The sequence below is a fragment of the Phyllostomus hastatus genome, unplaced genomic scaffold (genome assembly GCF_019186645.2).
Source record: "Phyllostomus hastatus isolate PE091 unplaced genomic scaffold, TTU_PhHast_1.1 phas_contig_195, whole genome shotgun sequence".
NCBI lineage: Eukaryota > Metazoa > Chordata > Mammalia > Chiroptera > Phyllostomidae > Phyllostomus > Phyllostomus hastatus.
The window spans coordinates 1,208,585-1,224,944 of record NW_025333706.1 but is presented as its reverse complement, the minus strand read 5'-3'; the positions used below and the strand labels follow the sequence as shown (position 1 = coordinate 1,224,944).

Here is a 16,360-nt window from a genome sequence, read left to right as displayed (position 1 = left end):
CTCCTGTGGATGGGAGTGGGCCCCTTGTCCTCCACCGCGTGCCATGCCCCCCCCCTCGCCCGCATCTCCATGCTCTGCTCCCTCTTCTGGGTGAAGCAAAAACCCAGATACACGGTCCTCATTTTTTAAAGGTTTCTCTGGGCATCTCCTAAAGAAGAGAACTCCTTTTTTTTTTTTTTTCAAAATAACCAAAATACCATTATCATCCAAAAAATTAATGTCAAATAATCAGTGTTCAGATTTCACAGACTCTCTCATGAATGATGTTAGATTATTCAGTTTGAATCTGGTAGAGATCACGCCATCCATGTCCCTGGGCACACTGTCCCATTTCTAGGTGCCTCCCTGGGTACCTAGAAATGCTGGGAGAGCTGTGCTGTAGCCCTGTGGCCCCCAGCCTCATCAGTCTGGCTCTTGGTGTCCTTAGTACAGGTAGGGCCCCCTGCCACTGAGGCAGGTGTTCCTCTCCTGGCCCTCAGCCAATGCAGTCTAGCACCATCGAGCATTGTAAAATGGGATTTTCTGTATTTTTCCTTCTATATTTTTCCTTCTCCATTTTTGAGCCATAATCACCTTTAAAGGGGACATGTCTGTTTCCAAAGGAGACAGGGAGTTTTTTTATTTTCTTTCTTTCTTTCTTTTCTTTCTTTCTTGACCATGAATTCATGAATTTAAATGTGTTTGAAGCCCCTTGATCCATTTGCATTCAGGTTCTCACTCGATGCCCAGGTTGTCACCTCTGACCAGTGGCAGCTTCTCTTTGGCTTGTGAGTTTTGGCATGGTATAGTTTTCTCAGTCTGTGAAATCAAGATGGTTCAGGCTACTGTTGTGCATTTTCTGCCCCAGACCTTTTATTTTTTGTTTTGTCTTCATCTCCAGAGTCTAGCATAGTACCAATTTCTTTTTCTTTTTTTAAGATTTTATTTATTTATTTTTAGAGACCAGGAAAGGGAGGGAGAAAGAGAGGGAGAGAACCATCATATGTGGTTGCCTCTTACATGCCCCCTACTGGGAACCTGGTAACTCAGGCATGTGTCCTGACTGGAAATTGAACCAGCAACCCTTTGGTTCGCAGGCTGGCATTCAATCCACTGAGCCACACCAGCCAAGGTACACATAGTACCAATTTCTGTTTGACACATAAATGAGCTTCTGGTCATTACCCTTTGAAAATAAATTGCATGCATGACCACTTGGGTGTTCAGTCAGAGCTGTCATTGTTCTGTGCATGACATTATTACAGCCCCTTGGGGTGAGGGAGAAGCTTCAGGGCCTCCTCTACATAAAAGAGAAGAAAAAGTGAAAGCCATGGCCAGGCTTCAGTGGACTCCATGAATGGGATCAAGGGCCTGTCAAGTTCATGTCCCCCTGTTTTTGTACAATTCATGTAGATAATGAAATCACATGTTGTCATTTCTGAAGGAAGTTGCTGTTTGAAATGAGATTTGATTCTGCTTTCAAGTGTCCTAATGGGGACTTTGTTTCTTTAAAAATGTGCTGCTCTGTTGCTGTGCCTGCTGTTTGGGCCTTGACTGGAAGCTGAGTTAGTGTGGAGGACACATGGCAGGGATTTACCTCCCTGCCATTGAGAAGCCTGCTTGCTTCCTGACCTTTGAGCCTAGATGGCTGGCTTTTATCCTCTGGATGGAAAATATATATATTTGGCCCTGGCTGGTGTGGCCCAGTGGATTGAGTGCTGGCCTGTGAACCGAAAGTTCTCTGATTTGATTCCTGGTCAGGGCACATGCCTGGGTTGCAGGTCTGGTCCTCAGTTGGGGGCGTGTGATAGGCAGTCCATTAATGTATCTCTCACACAGTGATGTTTCTCTTCCTCTCTTTCTCCCTCCCTTCCCCTCTTTCTCCCTCCCTTCCCCTCTCTCTAAAAATAAATAAATAAAATCTTTTTTAAAAAGAAAATATATATATTTGGCATCAATCATGGCATAGCCCCATGTGGGAGAGGAAAGGCAGGGGTGTGGGAGCCCTTAGTCATGTGGCCTGCTGCTGTCCATCCTCTGGAGGGCAAGCGACCCACTGGCCTCATGGTCCTATGCATGAATCCACCTGGTGTAAGAGGCAGGAACACAGATCTCAGTGGGCATTGCTCGACCTGAGTGGTGTTGCTTTGGCATGCTCAACTGCTGCTGTCATGTAAAATTCACAGAACCCCTCCTTCCTGCCATTGAGCCAATAGTGGAAGTAAATGTTAAGGTTGCTTTTATTGGCCTCTAGGGCAACTTTTAAGTGGATTTTATTTTTTTATTTTTTTAACATATAGTCTTTATTATATTTTTTCCATTACCATTTAATCCCCTTATACTTCCCTCCTCCCTGTCATCATTGAATGGATTTTAAAAACCCACTTTGACGTTTGAAAGTACCTACAGTTTAGCTTTTTAATAAACTTAATCATCCCCACTTTCAGTAGTTTAGTTTTTGCTGTTGTTAGCAGTGAATAACAGGGAACTGGGAGAGTCCTTCTAGGCCCCTCTGACTTTGGGACAAGGCTTCCTAGTTAGAACCTTCACTCAGTGTTTGCTCTCTCAGCCTCACTTTGCAGTCTTGTGTTTCACTGTCTTGGGAGAAATCTGCTGTCATGCTACCATGTGCTTTGTAAACTGTGCATTCTTATACCAGTGTCTGCTTTCTAAAGGAAGACTATGCACTGAAATAGATTCTTACTCCTCTTGACAGGCATATTGGAAGGTCTCAGAAGATAAAAAAGCAAAATGTGCAGAAAAGGGGAAATCCAAACAGGTAATTTATTTTGCAAGCTACAAAAACACACAGGTATCTCATTGATTTAATCTTCTGAATGCTGCTACTTTGGGGATGCAGCCTGGGTCTCTCATGACTCATCTACCCGTCTATTCCTAGGTGGTGAAATTGGGTCTCTCAAAGTAAGAATCATAGACATTTGATAAATACTTTTTAAAGTTTAACTGAATGAACTTATTCACATGACATAAAACTTTAACTATGGAAAGTGATTTCTGGTGCCTGCTGGCTAATGTTGTCAAAATATGGGGTTTATGCCCCCTGCATCCCAGCAGCCTGGAGGGGCTCAGATAGGATTTCTGGATTTTGGGCAACACTCGTCCTTTCTCCAGGAGATACTGGGCTCCTCAACATGGTGGCCATGCAGGGAGCGCTGGACTAAGTGTCAGAGTGTTGGCGTGGTGCCTATGGGAAGAGATGAGCTGAGTGTTCATCTCCCTCTGGAACACTGGGTTGTCCCCTACCCACAGGGCAGCCTTGCCCTCAGCTTGTGCTGGGCAGATGTCAGGGTCTCGGGCTCTTAGAGCCCTGTCTCCCTAGATAGTGGGTCCAGACAGCTGAATTAAGGTAAATTTTAGCAGTTGTTGGCTGTTTTCAAAATAATTAAAACTTTTTAAAGAAGATAAGTAATGTTTTGCTAAACTTTTTTAGCAAAATGCTAAATAGTTTCACTAAAGCCACTAAATCCAAAGTTACTTTAGGAAATGAGGGAAAATGTGGGCATTTCAATGTAATAACAGATGTCTCAAGGAGTTGTCTTCAAGCTAAATTAGACCAGAGTTTTGTGTGGTCCATGTTAAGGCCATGCACTGTACAGGGGTCCCTCCCAGCTCTTGCATGGAGCATGAATTACTCTTAACCAGATTAAAAGCGATTATAGTACAAAAAAACTTCCCTCAGTGGTGATAATTTCAGATGATAGTGCATGTAACCCAATCTCATTTTAGCCTAAAGTAGCAAGTGGGTTCTTAAGTGGCACCTGGTTTTCCTGTGGCCTTTCCGATGTGGAGCTAGGCTTGGAGCCCCTCATTAGTCGAGCCTCTCCCCTGGGCTGGGCAGGCCAAACACAGTCAATCCCCAAGCAGTGTTTCCAGTGTCATGTGTTGGGGTGAGGAGGGTGGGGTCCCTCAGAGGAGGAGGCCAAAAGAACCCTACACAGTGTGCACCTCTGCAGGTCTGTCAGTAATGCATGATTTGTGTGTTCCATAAGTAAAAACGCCCTTTCTGAGGTAGGTGGTAAGACTTGAGGTCAGCTTTCATTGCATTTTTGGCCAGCACATCTTTTCTTTTTGTCTGTAAATTAGTGATTGCAGTTAAACTCCCCATTTAGCACTGACAGACCTGTGGACATTGCAGAGACCAAAGCACTCAGCCTGGCTACAGATTGAGGTTTGCCTAGGGGCAGGACAGGATCTCCTGAGCCGGAAGCTGCAGGGAGAGCAGCCAGGGCGGTGCTGGTGGGGAAACGGGGAGCATGGGAGAGGGCACAGTCAGTGCAGTCAGAGCTGCTCATGTGAGAGCTGATGTTAGCATGTGTTCTGCTAACTTAGAGCTCTGAAGTGAAAAGTGTGACCAATGTGGATGTGGAGGGCATCCAGTGGAAGCTCTTGGTGGTTGACCTGTGCATTTCTCTTCTTAGACTGAATGTCTCAACTATATCCGAGTGCTACAGCCACTTGGCGCCACCGCCCTTTATGTGTGTGGGACCAATGCCTTCCAGCCAGCCTGTGACCACCTGGTAAGGCCTGGGCCCCTCCCTTGCTCACCATTACAGCAGAGTGGGGCTCCTGGCAGGTGTCAGGCAGTCTCCACTCTGCACAACAGAAACTTGTTCTAATTTCCAGCTGTGTGAGGAGGGGCAGCTGGGGCCCAATTAGGCCTCAGCTTCCTGTCTGTAAACTTATCATGACTGAGGGCAGAACTCATGGGACCATGGCCCCTGGTGCAGAGCTTGCATGGGGGTCCTTCTGGGAAGTACAGTGTTAATAGAAAGAAGCACCAATGTGCCATGATCCGATATCATCCCTCCTTCTCCTTGTCATGATTTGTGTTTTGTGAGGGTGGCCTGGCTATAACAAAGGTTTTTATCAAGTGTCAAAGTCAGGACTTGACCACCCTAGAGGCACCAGCACTGCCATCTCCATCTCACAGATGAATAAGCTGAGGTGTAAAGGTCCTGAATAGCTCTTCAGAGCCAGAGTACTGGCATCCAGACCTTGGACTGGTCTCTCCTGCTGCACACACACTCTTCCCTCAGTGCCCCAAACAATGAGTCTAAAATTGATGATACAATGAAAATGCATTATTACTACTGAAATTCAGGCATTCGATGATACTTTTTTCCATTCAATTGTAGAACCTAACATCTTTTCAATTTCTTGGGAGAAATGAAGATGGCAAAGGAAGATGCCCCTTTGACCCAGCACACAGCTACACGTCTGTCATGGTTGGTGAGTTGTGCTATGGGATGCCTGTCACTGGCAAGGCCCCTGTCACCTACAGAAGAGTCATACGGGATGCTCAGTGCCTCCCCCTTTACTGTAGTCTCCCCCTGCTCCCCTCCCATAGTCACTGTCCTCTGCAAAGGTACTCATGCCTCTCCTTAGACCCTCTGACATGAGCTCTAATTCATTGTTCAAAAGGATAGTCAGCCCCACCGTGGTCAACAAGTTGGACCTGTGGGGAGAGGTTGTTTTATAGCCATCATTTGTGTAGATTGTCTGAGTTACTTGGCCACTTGGAGCTGACACTCTTGTTAGCAGGGAGTTTTGTGACTGAGCCCTGGAGCTATCTTATGCATTGAGACAAGCAGGCTCTGAGCCTGTGCTCCCCCTGTCATGCTTTATTTTCCTAAGGCAGGAGTCACTTGTTCCTGTTAGTTATTATCCCTGACTCTCATAAAACAGTTGAACAAGGAGCATATGATTATCTGTGTCAGAGAAACTTGTCCCAGGAGCAAGCAGTGGTCCCTCTATGTCCCACGGGGCTCGGGTCGGAGTATAAAGGAAAGTGAGGGGTTGAGCGTCCGTCCCAGCACTGGTGCTGACTTCCTTCTCCTCATTCCTCCTGGGCCTTGAAGATGGAGAACTTTATTCCGGGACATCATACAATTTTTTGGGAAGTGAGCCCATCATCTCCCGAAATTCTTCCCACAGTCCTCTGAGAACGGAGTACGCAATACCTTGGCTCAACGGTAAGAAGCGGGCGGTGACATCGAAGGTGTGTTTCTACACAGGTGGCCTCCTCACCAGGAGAGCCCCATGGCGCTGTAATGCTAGAACCTTTTGCTGGCTTGACCTCTTGTGTGCCCCCGAGCTCTTGTCAGCTGGTGTGGTGGGTGAGCTTCTGGAACTGCTTGGGGCTGCAGCCACCTGGGCTTCCATGTTTTCTTTTTCACTGAGATCACTATTTAAGGCTGCCTTTACCCTCCTAGAAAATGGATCAAGGATGCTTTCCTAAAGTGAAGATCTGATGGTCCATGGGAGCTCAGGCTGGTCAGATCAGTGTGTGTTGTTGCCTTGCTACCTCTGGGCAGCATGTGTCCACGTTGTATTCACGGTGCAGAAGGCTCAAGGCCACTCACACAAGGCTTTTCTCCTGGGCACCAGCCAGCAGGACCAGGGCTTGGATATCCCCTAGACTCTCAGAGACAGGTGATGTGAGAGACAGCATGTCCCTCCTTTATGTAGGATGCCCTGCTGGTCAGGGGTTTGTCTGTCTGAGGCATGTGCCGTTTAAACCAACAAACACACATCTACTAGCAGGTCTCTGGGGTGGTGGGATCTGGCTCTCCTGGGCCCTAGGCTGCTTGGCCAGTTGGGAGGCCCAACCTCCAGTTCTTGGGGCCGATCAGGAGCATGTGCTTCAGAACCACATCAAGACACTTCTTTGGGCTGAGGAGGACGAGATGGGCCCCATCATCACTCTGGACACTGAAGTTTGGGGCACGACACATGCACCCTCTGTGTCTTGCAGGGAGGGTGTGCAGGGACATGCCCGAGCTCCTTGGCATGTTCAGGGATATGCCTGGGTCCCTCCATAAATTCAGGTATGTGCCCAGGACTTTCTCTGTGTGCAGGAGGTGCCCATACTCCTCAGGGGTGGGGTGGGTGGAGGATCACCAGGTGTCTCTTTCTTACAGAGCCCAACTTTGTCTATGCTGATGTAATTCGAGAAAGCCCGGACAGCACCGAGGGTGGGGACGACAAGATCTACTTCTTCTTCACAGAGGTGTCTGTGGAATATGAGTTTGTCTTCAAGTTGATGATCCCCCGGGTAGCGAGAGTGTGCAAGGTGAGGCTGTTTCCTCATTTCTCTTTGTTTCCATCTGTGGGGACAGAATGTAGGATTAGTCACCTCACCCAGGCCTCATACTTCCCTCAAAAGGTCAATTTATCTACCGTGCTGTTACTCAGTGCCACAGGGGTCAGTGTGAATGTTTTTTCCTTCTGGGGCATGTGGAAGGAGGTGGAAACCCAGGAAGCTTAGCACCCTGAGTGACCGGTAATTAGCTTCCTGTCCTCAGAGGGTCTGCTTTTGACACACCTTTCTCAGACCTCACCTGGATTACAGGAGGTTACTTTTTTGTTTTTCCTCCTTTGTTCTCCTCCACTGAGAAGGAAATCCCTACACCCTTGTCCATGTCCATAAGTCATGCATATGGGTTCTTTGGCTACTCTGTTCCCTATGCTGTACTTTACATCCCCATTCAAAGTATTGAAAAGCAAGGGCCTACAACTAAGATTACTCTACCCAGCAAAGCTATCATTTGGGATCGAAGGGCAGGTAAAGTGCTTCCCAGGCAAGAAAAAAACTGAAGGAGTTCATCATCACCACACCAGTGTTATATGAAATGTTAAAGGGTCTTCTTTAAAAAGAAGAAGAAGATCAAACATATAAAGATGGACTGGGGAACCAACGCATCCACTGAACAATAAAATGACAATACATATCTATCAAAACAAAGCAAACAAGCAGAACAGAAACAAAATCATAGATACAGAGAACATTTTGATGGTTGCCAGGTGGGACAGGGGTCAGGGAGATGGATGGAAAAGGTGAAGGGATTAAGAAGTACAAATTGGTAGTTATAGAAAGTTACGTTTTGTTCACCATATTAACCAAATTCTGTTGGAGTTGGGCTTTCACCATTCCAGTGTAAAGTTTGTGAGAGATTCATTTTTAGTTGTATCCAAAATAGACAAGGATGCTTTAGTTTTACATCCCTCTGCATCCTTATTTCTGAATTTCAATATTTTTCTCTGGATCAAGTCATAGTAGGTGTGTTCTATGATTGTCACTAAAAAGTGTTTATGGAGAATCTGGCAGGTCCAAAGCACGTCAGCAGAAAATGTTGGGGACAGAAAGGAAGTGAAGATCCTGTTCTCCCATGAAGAGCATCTTTGGGGGAAGACCAAACCTGCACACATTGGCCTGAGACAGACTGGGGAACCAACAGATCCACTGGCTCCTGACCGCACAGGTCACTCAGGACAGGTCACAGACATGCAGAGGCCACAGGGTCAGAGCCATGAAAGTGTGAGACAGCCAGGCGCTCTGACACTGAATGTGTGCAGGTTTGAACAGCTGTTCTAGCTACCATGGGTGGCTTTTCATCAGCGGAGTTGTGTTGGGTTGGTTTTAATCCACAGCCCAAGCTGCATGGAAGGACTGCTGAGTCACATAGTTGTCTGCAGTTGGCTTTTTTTCAGCGTGGCTTCATTTCATGCAGACAGAGCTATTCTGGGCCCAAGCGCCTCATTTGTCACCTGTGCACAGGGAGTATGCCCTTGTCCTACCTGCACATCCTTGCATTTCAGGGGGACCAGGGTGGCCTGAGGACCTTACAGAAGAAGTGGACGTCCTTCCTGAAGGCCAGGCTCATCTGCTCCAAGCCAGAGAGCAACCTCATCTTCAATGTGCTGCGGGCCCTCTTCATCCTCAGGTCTCCAGGCCTGAAGGAGCCTGTGTTCTATGGGGTCTTCACCCCACAGCTGTAAGTGCCAGGGCTTTGGGGGTTTTCTCCATGCTCCCACCCTCCAGGCAGTCATGTGGCCCTTTCCTCCCCAGGAACAACGTGGGGCTATCAGCTGTGTGCACCTACAACCTCTCCACAGCTGAGGCGGTCTTCTCCCGAGGAAAGTACATGCAGAGTGCCACAGTAGAGCAGTCCCACACCAAGTGGGTACGCTACAATGGGGCTGTGCCCACGCCGAGGCCAGGGGCGGTAAGTGACAGGGGCCCAGGCTGCAGGAACTTAGTGTGGGACGACCATGCTGCAACCCCTGCACCACTCAGCACATACCTGTGTGTCATACCCTGGTCCGTGTCTGTCTCTGCAGGGAGCGGGCATCCCCGTGGGACTGGGATGGGCGACAGGTACTCTAATCTTTTCCTGTGTTCCTCTCATTGGCATGTTGTGTAACTGCTGTTGCTGCATACTGCCCCAATAGGAGTCTGTTCTGGCTGGCACAGGGTATTCTGTGGAATTAATGTTGCGTAATATAGTTAGATCCATTTCATTTTCTATTTTCTTTTTTTTAGGATTTTTAAAATATATTTTATTGATTATGCTATTACAGTTGTCCCATTTCCCCCCTTCTCTCCCCTCCATCCTGTACCCCCTCTCCCACCCACATTCCCCTGCCCCTTTAGTTCATGTCCATGTGTCATGCTTATGAGTTCTTTAGCTTCTACATTTCCCATACTATTCTTGCCCTCCCCCTATCTATTTTCAACCTACATTCTATGCTAGTTATTCTCTATACCTTTTCCCCCTCTCTCCTCCTCCCACCCCCCTGTTGCTAACCCTCCATGTGATCTCCATTTCTGTGTTCTGTTCCTGTTCTAGTTGTTTGCTTAGTTTCTTTTGGTTTTGCTTTAGGTGTGGTTGTTAATAATTGTGAGTTTGCTGTCCTTTTACTATACCTATTTTTTCTTTATCTTCTTTTCTTAGATAAGTCCCTTTAGCATTTCATAAAATAAGGGCTTGGTGATGATGAACTCCTTCAACTTGACCTTATCTGAGAAGCACTTTATCTGCCCTTCCATTCTAAATGAGAGCTTTGCTGGATAGAGCAATCTTGGATGTAGGTCCTTGTCTTTCATGACTTGGAATACTTTTTTCCAGCCCCTTCTTTCCTGTAAGGTCTCTTTTGAGAAATCAGCTGACAGTCTGATGGGAATTCCTTTGTAGGTTACTGTCCCCTTATCTCTTGCTGCTTCTAGGATTCTCTCCTTCGTTTTTACCTTGGCTAATGTAATTATGATGTGCCTTGGTGTGTTTCTTCTTGGGTCCAGCTTCTTTGGGGTTCTCTGAGCTTCTTGGATTTCTTAGAAGACTATTTCCTTTGCCAGGTTGGGGAAATTCTCCATTATTATTTGTTCAAATACATACTCAATCTGTTGCTTTTCCCCTTCCCCTTCTGGTACCCCTATAATTCAGATGTTGGAACGTTTAAAGAAGTCCTGGATGCTCTTAAGCTTCTCCTCATTTTTTTGAATTCTTATTTCATCATGCTTTCCTGCTTGGTTGATTCTATCTTCTTTCTGGTCCACTGTATTGTTTTGAGACCCAGTTTCCATCCCTTCATTATTGGCTCTCCTCTGTATATCTTCCTGCATCTCTTTTATGGTAACCTGCATCTTTTCATCTAATTTGCGGTCAAAATCAACCAATTCCGTGAGCTTTCTGATCACCAGTGTTTTGAACTGTGCATCTGATAGACTGGCTATTTCTTAGTCGCTCAAAAGGATGAGTCCTGGGGGACTGATCTGTTCTATTGGAAACATGTCTCTCCCAGTCTCTCCTTTTTTTTTTTTTTTCTTTTTTTTTTTCCGGTCTGGTCGGTCTTGTTAGGTGGGCGGTGGAGCCTTAGATGTTCACTGGGGCTGGGCACCCGAGTGGCTAGATTGTGACGTTATATGTGGGGGCGGGAGCGGGGGCGGAGGCGGGGGCGGGAGGAAACAATGGCAGTAGTTCTGTTCTCCTGGGATCTCAGTCTCTTCTCTGGGATCCTGGGCTGTGAGCTCTGCCCTGGTCCGCCAGCTGCAGCTTGCGTACTCAGGGACCCCCGCTGCGTTCTTGTGTGCTGGATGGCTTTCACGCCTATTTTGTGCCTAGTTTTCCCTGACCTCCCCTCTCCGCCGACCCGCGCCCACCAACCCGCGCCCGCCGGGCTCTTCCACTCCTACCAGTCTGGATGTATGGGTCTGCTTCAACTTCTTGGGGCTGTCCGACTTCCATTCAGATATATCCTCTATCAGTTCTGGGTGTTATTCTAGTTGTAAATTGTTGTTGTTCTAATCTTGGTTGTGCGAGGAGGTATGGTGCGTCCACCTATTCCTCCATCTTGCCGGAAGTCTCCCCCATTTTCTCTTTTCTGTAGAGAAACATATGATTTCTTGGCAAAGATCTGGTCAAAACACATGATTTCATGTACTCTCTATTTATTAATATGAATCACACTTTGTCTCTTAAAAGTAGTGAATTTTATGTAGAAATCAGTTTCTAGACCAATTCAGTTTCTAGGTCAATTTGGCTATGAGCATTCACCCTGTGACTGGTGTGTGAGGCTGTGTGTGTGGCCCAGGACGGGGGCTGTGACCTGAGGGAGTGGCCTAGTGCCTGGGGCTCACCCTCAAGACTGTCTTTCTTCCCTGGCACCAGTTACTACTTCTTCCATACATATTATTAAGTAAAACATGTTCACTTGGGTCACAAGTTTTGGGTTGTGCACATCAGGACCTAGGACAGAAAAAAGAATAGTTCATGCTCTTGACCTTTATGCTGTTTAGAATTGGACCATTTCTGACAATTTTTTACCAGTCGTCTTCTCTTATGGGTAAGCTATCAAATAATAAGTATTTAGTTTTTATTTCAAAAACTTAATATTTTTTTCATTTATAAATAGATGAAAAATTACCTCCCTATGTATCATGAGCATAATTATATCTTGTGAGTAAAAGGACACTTGTGTCTCCTACAGCTTTGTGATGCTATGTCTTCAGATTTCTGAGCATCTTGGTTCTTCCCCTTTTTCAAGAAATCCACTCTGCAGGCCCTAGTGTTATGCCTCCTGGAAGCCTGGCTTTGTGCAGAGCACATGGGGGCTGTCTGCAGATGATGGTTAACACAGTGGTGTCTGCTCTCTGCAGTGCATCACCCACGAGGCGCGGGCGGCCAACTTCTCCAGCTCTCTCAATCTGCCCGACAAGACGCTGCAGTTTGTCAAAGACCACCCTCTGATGGATGACTCTGTGACCCCAATAGACAACAGGCCCAGGCTGATCAAAAGTGGTGTGAACTACACACAGATTGTGGTGGACCGGACCCAGGCCCTGGATGGGACCATCTACGACGTCATGTTTCTCAGCACAGGTGGGTCCCAGGCCTTGGGTAACAAAGTTGGTAAATCCAGCTTGCCTTTGCTGAGTGGAGCTACCATCTTCCTCAGGTGCACAGGGCAGTTTCGGTTTCTGAGAACTCTCTACACCCTGGTGGCTTCAGATCTCTGTGACCATCAGACCACTTGGGCACTTGTTAGAAATGCGAGGCCTGGTCCAGGTCTGGAAATTCAGGTTTGGTAGGTCAGGGTTGGTGCCAAGGGAGCCAGATGAGAGCACCTCTCTCCTGCCTGTCCTAACCTGCCATGGGAAGCACTGTTTCCCAGGAGCCTGTGGATTAGGAAACAAGTATTTCTGGAATGGGAGTCAGTAGCCAGCACAGCAGCAGTTAGCAATGCTGAGGTTGGCCCTGAGTGCCTTCTAGCCATGCCTCTGAGCAGCACGGAGGGCCCTGCCCTCACCTGTCAGGGGCCACCTTGCAGGATGGCACCCCTGGGGCTGGTGGAGCCCCAAAACCACTTTAGGTTGGTCTTATGTCACAATGTTGGCTGCACTGGTAGAGAAGTTGGCGTCAACCATGAAAATCAGTTTATTCTTCATAGAACACTGGGAATAACCGATACCACTTGAGTTTCCATTGTTTATTTTGCCATGGCTTTTCTTTTTCTATTTCTAATGCAAAAATGCCATCTGTTTCCACGTCTCTTGCTAAGGGAAGGAGTGGAGAGCAAGAAGGGTGACTGCTGACAGCTCTTGCTGACAGTGCAGCAGTGTCGTCTCCTTCCAGGGCGAGTCACTGACCTGTGCTTTTGACCTTGCAGACCGGGGTGCCCTGCATAAAGCCATCAGCCTTGAGAACGACGTTCACATCATCGAGGAGACACAGCTCTTCCAGGACTTGGAGCCAGTTCAGACCCTGCTGCTCTCTTCCAAGAAGGTAAAGTGACTGCATGGCTATAGGCAGGGGTGGCCTTCTCATGGCCTGGTGTCTCTGTGGTCACTGGGCTGGGGCTGGCCAGGCCCCTTTGTCTGTCTAGCCCAGAGGAGCCCACCTTTGGGCTCTTACAGAGTCTTTTGCTCTGTGGAGTTTGGGCTAGGGGGAGGCAGTCTGGGGAGATGTAACTTTGACCTGAAAGTTGGCAGACCCCCACTGAGTTGGGGACCACATTATGCTTGGGGGGTTACATGCTGGCCTACGATGAAAACACTTCCAGTGACCTGAACTTGGCAAAGGTGAGCCCCTGTCAGCGGTATGCTGTTGATGTGGCCTACACATCAGCATAGAAACCTTACTCTGGGTGCTATTCCCTCCGCTTAGATGTAGCAGTACCTCTTCCATCAGGGTGTGCAGACCTTTTCTTTAAAGGGCCAAGATTTTGAGGCTCTGAGGGCTGCATGGTCTTGGTCTGTCTTCTGGCAAAGGGTGGTGGGGCCCACCTATGAGCCAGTGGGCCTGCTTGTGATCCTGCAAAGCCTTCGTGAACGCCAAGCTTGCAGGTCATGAAATTTCCATCTCATGTCACAAATATGCCTTTTAATTTCTTTAACCAATTAAAAATACAAACCCAATTATTAGCATTTGGGCTATATAGAAACAGCCAAGGGGCTGGATTTGCCCTGCTGGCAGCAGGCCATCTCCTGCCATCTGTCCACAGTGGCCTGGGGAATGTGTGCCCATTTTACAGCTGGGGTAGAACTGTGTAGAGCAGAGGGCAGGCTGGGCACTAGGGCATTTGGTCCAAACCCTGGCTCCATGGTGCCTGACTATATGAGTCTGGGCAGGGCAGTCCTGCCTCAGCTTCCTAATCTGTACAGTGAGAACAGCAGACCATATATACAAGGGGCCTCACTTAGCCCCACCCTATGACTGGCACAAGACCTCACTTCTTGTGGGTATCCCCACACTGTGACCCCTGAGCTGATGGGCTCTAGGGTCTTGGCAGTGCCAGGGTTAAAAACTAGAAATCACAGGTAGGCCGTGTGCCCTATTCCCCTTGGTTGCAGACACACCCATCACTCACCCTTTCCCGCCTGCAGCCCTTTTCAGAGCCTTGTCCAGGGCCTCAGGCCCAGGTACTGTCCTACTCTGCTCTGTTGTTGAGCTTCTGGGTTTGACCTTCTGCCCTCTCGAGTAGCCCTCCCTCTCTGGATATGGGTGGAGCTTCATAACCTCTCAGCACTTCCTCCTAGCTTGGTTCCTGGCAAGAGCCTCCACCCAGCTTATGGGCCTGGGCCCACTCCCACCCACTTTTCCCTTGGCTCCAAACTGTGGGCCACCTGGCATTGTTGAAAGAAGACCCAGAAACCCTTCCAGCAGCCACCATGTTCCTCAGGTGCAGGGGCCAGCACCCTGGAGGCCTCCAAATTGGAGAAAGCTCATCAGAACAAAGGTCAGGCCCCAGTGCAGATATGCAGTGACAATGAGGCTCTGCTTGGCTCCACATGTCATTCAGGGACCCAGGCGGGCCCTACCATCTTGAACACATCTGAGGCACTTGAGTGGGTGCTGATCTAGTAGTTGGGAAAAGGTGGCAGGGTCTGGTGTGGGTGGTTATGGATCAATCCTATGCTCACACACCTTCAGCCAGGATTTCATCACACAGCTATGCAGTGCAGGAAGACTTGGGGCCTGGCAGTGCAGGAAGACTTGGGGCCTGGCAGTGCAGGAAGACTTGGTACCCCAGGGGAGCCTGGCAGTGCAGGAAGACTTGGTACCCCAGGGGAGCAGTTTGCATCTTCCCACAAGAGCCCCCCCACACTGTGGTGTGACTCGTTTACCTATAAGAGGTGGGAATGCACCCTGCACACCATGGCCAACTTTTCCTTGTCCTTAGGCTGGTGGGCTCAGGGTAGGTTGGGGGGATGCCAGCAATGCTGCTGGTAGAGCAGGAAGTGGGTGTTCAAGGGTAAAAAGAGCCCCCATAAGGGGACTCACCACAAATAAGGTCTTCAGTGTCACTCACACCTGGCCCTGTTGTAGAAAGCTGAGGAGCGCTGCCGAGGCAGGGCTGTGGAAATAGACAGGACAGCACATGGCCCTTCCTCTTTCCTTGTCTCGCTTCCTTGTCTCTTCCCTGATGACGAATGCATTTGGTTTGTTCGGTTTGTTTTATGTGATAAATACATATCACATAAAATTTACCATTTTGTCTTTCTAAGTGCATACTTTTACCAGTAATAAGTGCATTCACATTGTCATGCATCCCTCACCACATTCACCTCCAGAACTTTTTCATCCTGCAAATATGAAGCTCTCTCCACATTAAGTACCAACTCCCCAGTCCTCCCATCCCCACCCTGGGCACTCCTCCTTCTACTTTCTATTTCTGAGTTTGACTATTCTAGGGGCCTTGTATTTTGTGACTGACTGACATTACTTAACATAATGGTCTCAGGTTCATTCATATTGTAGCATGTGTCTAAATTTTTCTTTAAAACTGAATGATACTCCCCTGTACAGATAGACCACATTTTGTTCATCCACTGAGGAACACTTGGGTTGCTTCCACTCCTAGGCTTTGGTGAATAACACTGCTATGAACATGGGTGTACAAATACCTGCTTTCCTGCTTTGAATTCTTTGGGGAATGAATGGCAAATGCGCTTTCCACCATCGTCGTCGAGCTCACAGAGCAAGCTGTGTCTTTTTCACACGTACACTCTTTGGTCTTGAGATACTGCCTACATGGCCAAGGAAAGAAAACATCTTAAACAGCTTTTTTCAGCTCTGTCCACATGCACCAGGCACCCACCGCAGGGTTGAATGTGTGCTGTGTGCACAGACACCACACCTGACAGTGTGAGCCCAGTGCTGTGGCCAAGGAGCAGGGGGAAAGGGCTGGGCACACTCTATAAACCTCACAGATGCTAGGCAGTCCTTTGTCAGGAGGTTTTTCCTAGGCCTTTAAAAGTGCTTTATTTTGGAATAATTCTTTTAAATATATTTTATTGATTGTGCTATTACAATTATCCCATTACCCCCCTTCATTCCCTCTACCCTGCACACCCTCTCCCACTCACATTCCCCTGCCCCTTTAGTTCATGTCCTTGTGTCATAAGTTCTTTAGTTTCTACATTTCCCGTACTATTCTTGCCCTCCCCCTGTCTATTTTCTACCTGCCATCTATGCTACTTATTCTCTGTACCTTTTTCCCTCTCTCCTCCCACTCCCCTGTTGTTAAGCCTCCATGTGATCTCCATTTCTGTGGTTCTGTTCCTGTTCTAGTTGTTTGCTTA

General features: G+C 47.9%; 1 protein-coding gene across 6 annotated transcripts in view; it reads left to right on the top strand.

The window, feature by feature from the left end:
* Window positions 1–16,360, top strand: part of SEMA4D (semaphorin 4D) — a 113,247-nt gene that overhangs the window by 75,634 nt on the left and 21,253 nt on the right. For all 6 annotated transcript variants that reach the window (XM_045833875.1, XM_045833869.1, XM_045833870.1 and 3 more), the window contains 9 exons: window positions 2,696–2,758; window positions 4,419–4,517; window positions 5,136–5,229; window positions 5,859–5,972; window positions 6,921–7,072; window positions 8,599–8,774; window positions 8,849–9,005; window positions 11,936–12,158; window positions 12,946–13,061. In XM_045833875.1, coding sequence (XP_045689831.1) covers window positions 2,696–2,758; window positions 4,419–4,517; window positions 5,136–5,229; window positions 5,859–5,972; window positions 6,921–7,072; window positions 8,599–8,774; window positions 8,849–9,005; window positions 11,936–12,158; window positions 12,946–13,061 — 1,194 coding nt within the window. The remainder of the gene's footprint in view (window positions 1–2,695; window positions 2,759–4,418; window positions 4,518–5,135; window positions 5,230–5,858; window positions 5,973–6,920; window positions 7,073–8,598; window positions 8,775–8,848; window positions 9,006–11,935; window positions 12,159–12,945; window positions 13,062–16,360) is intronic.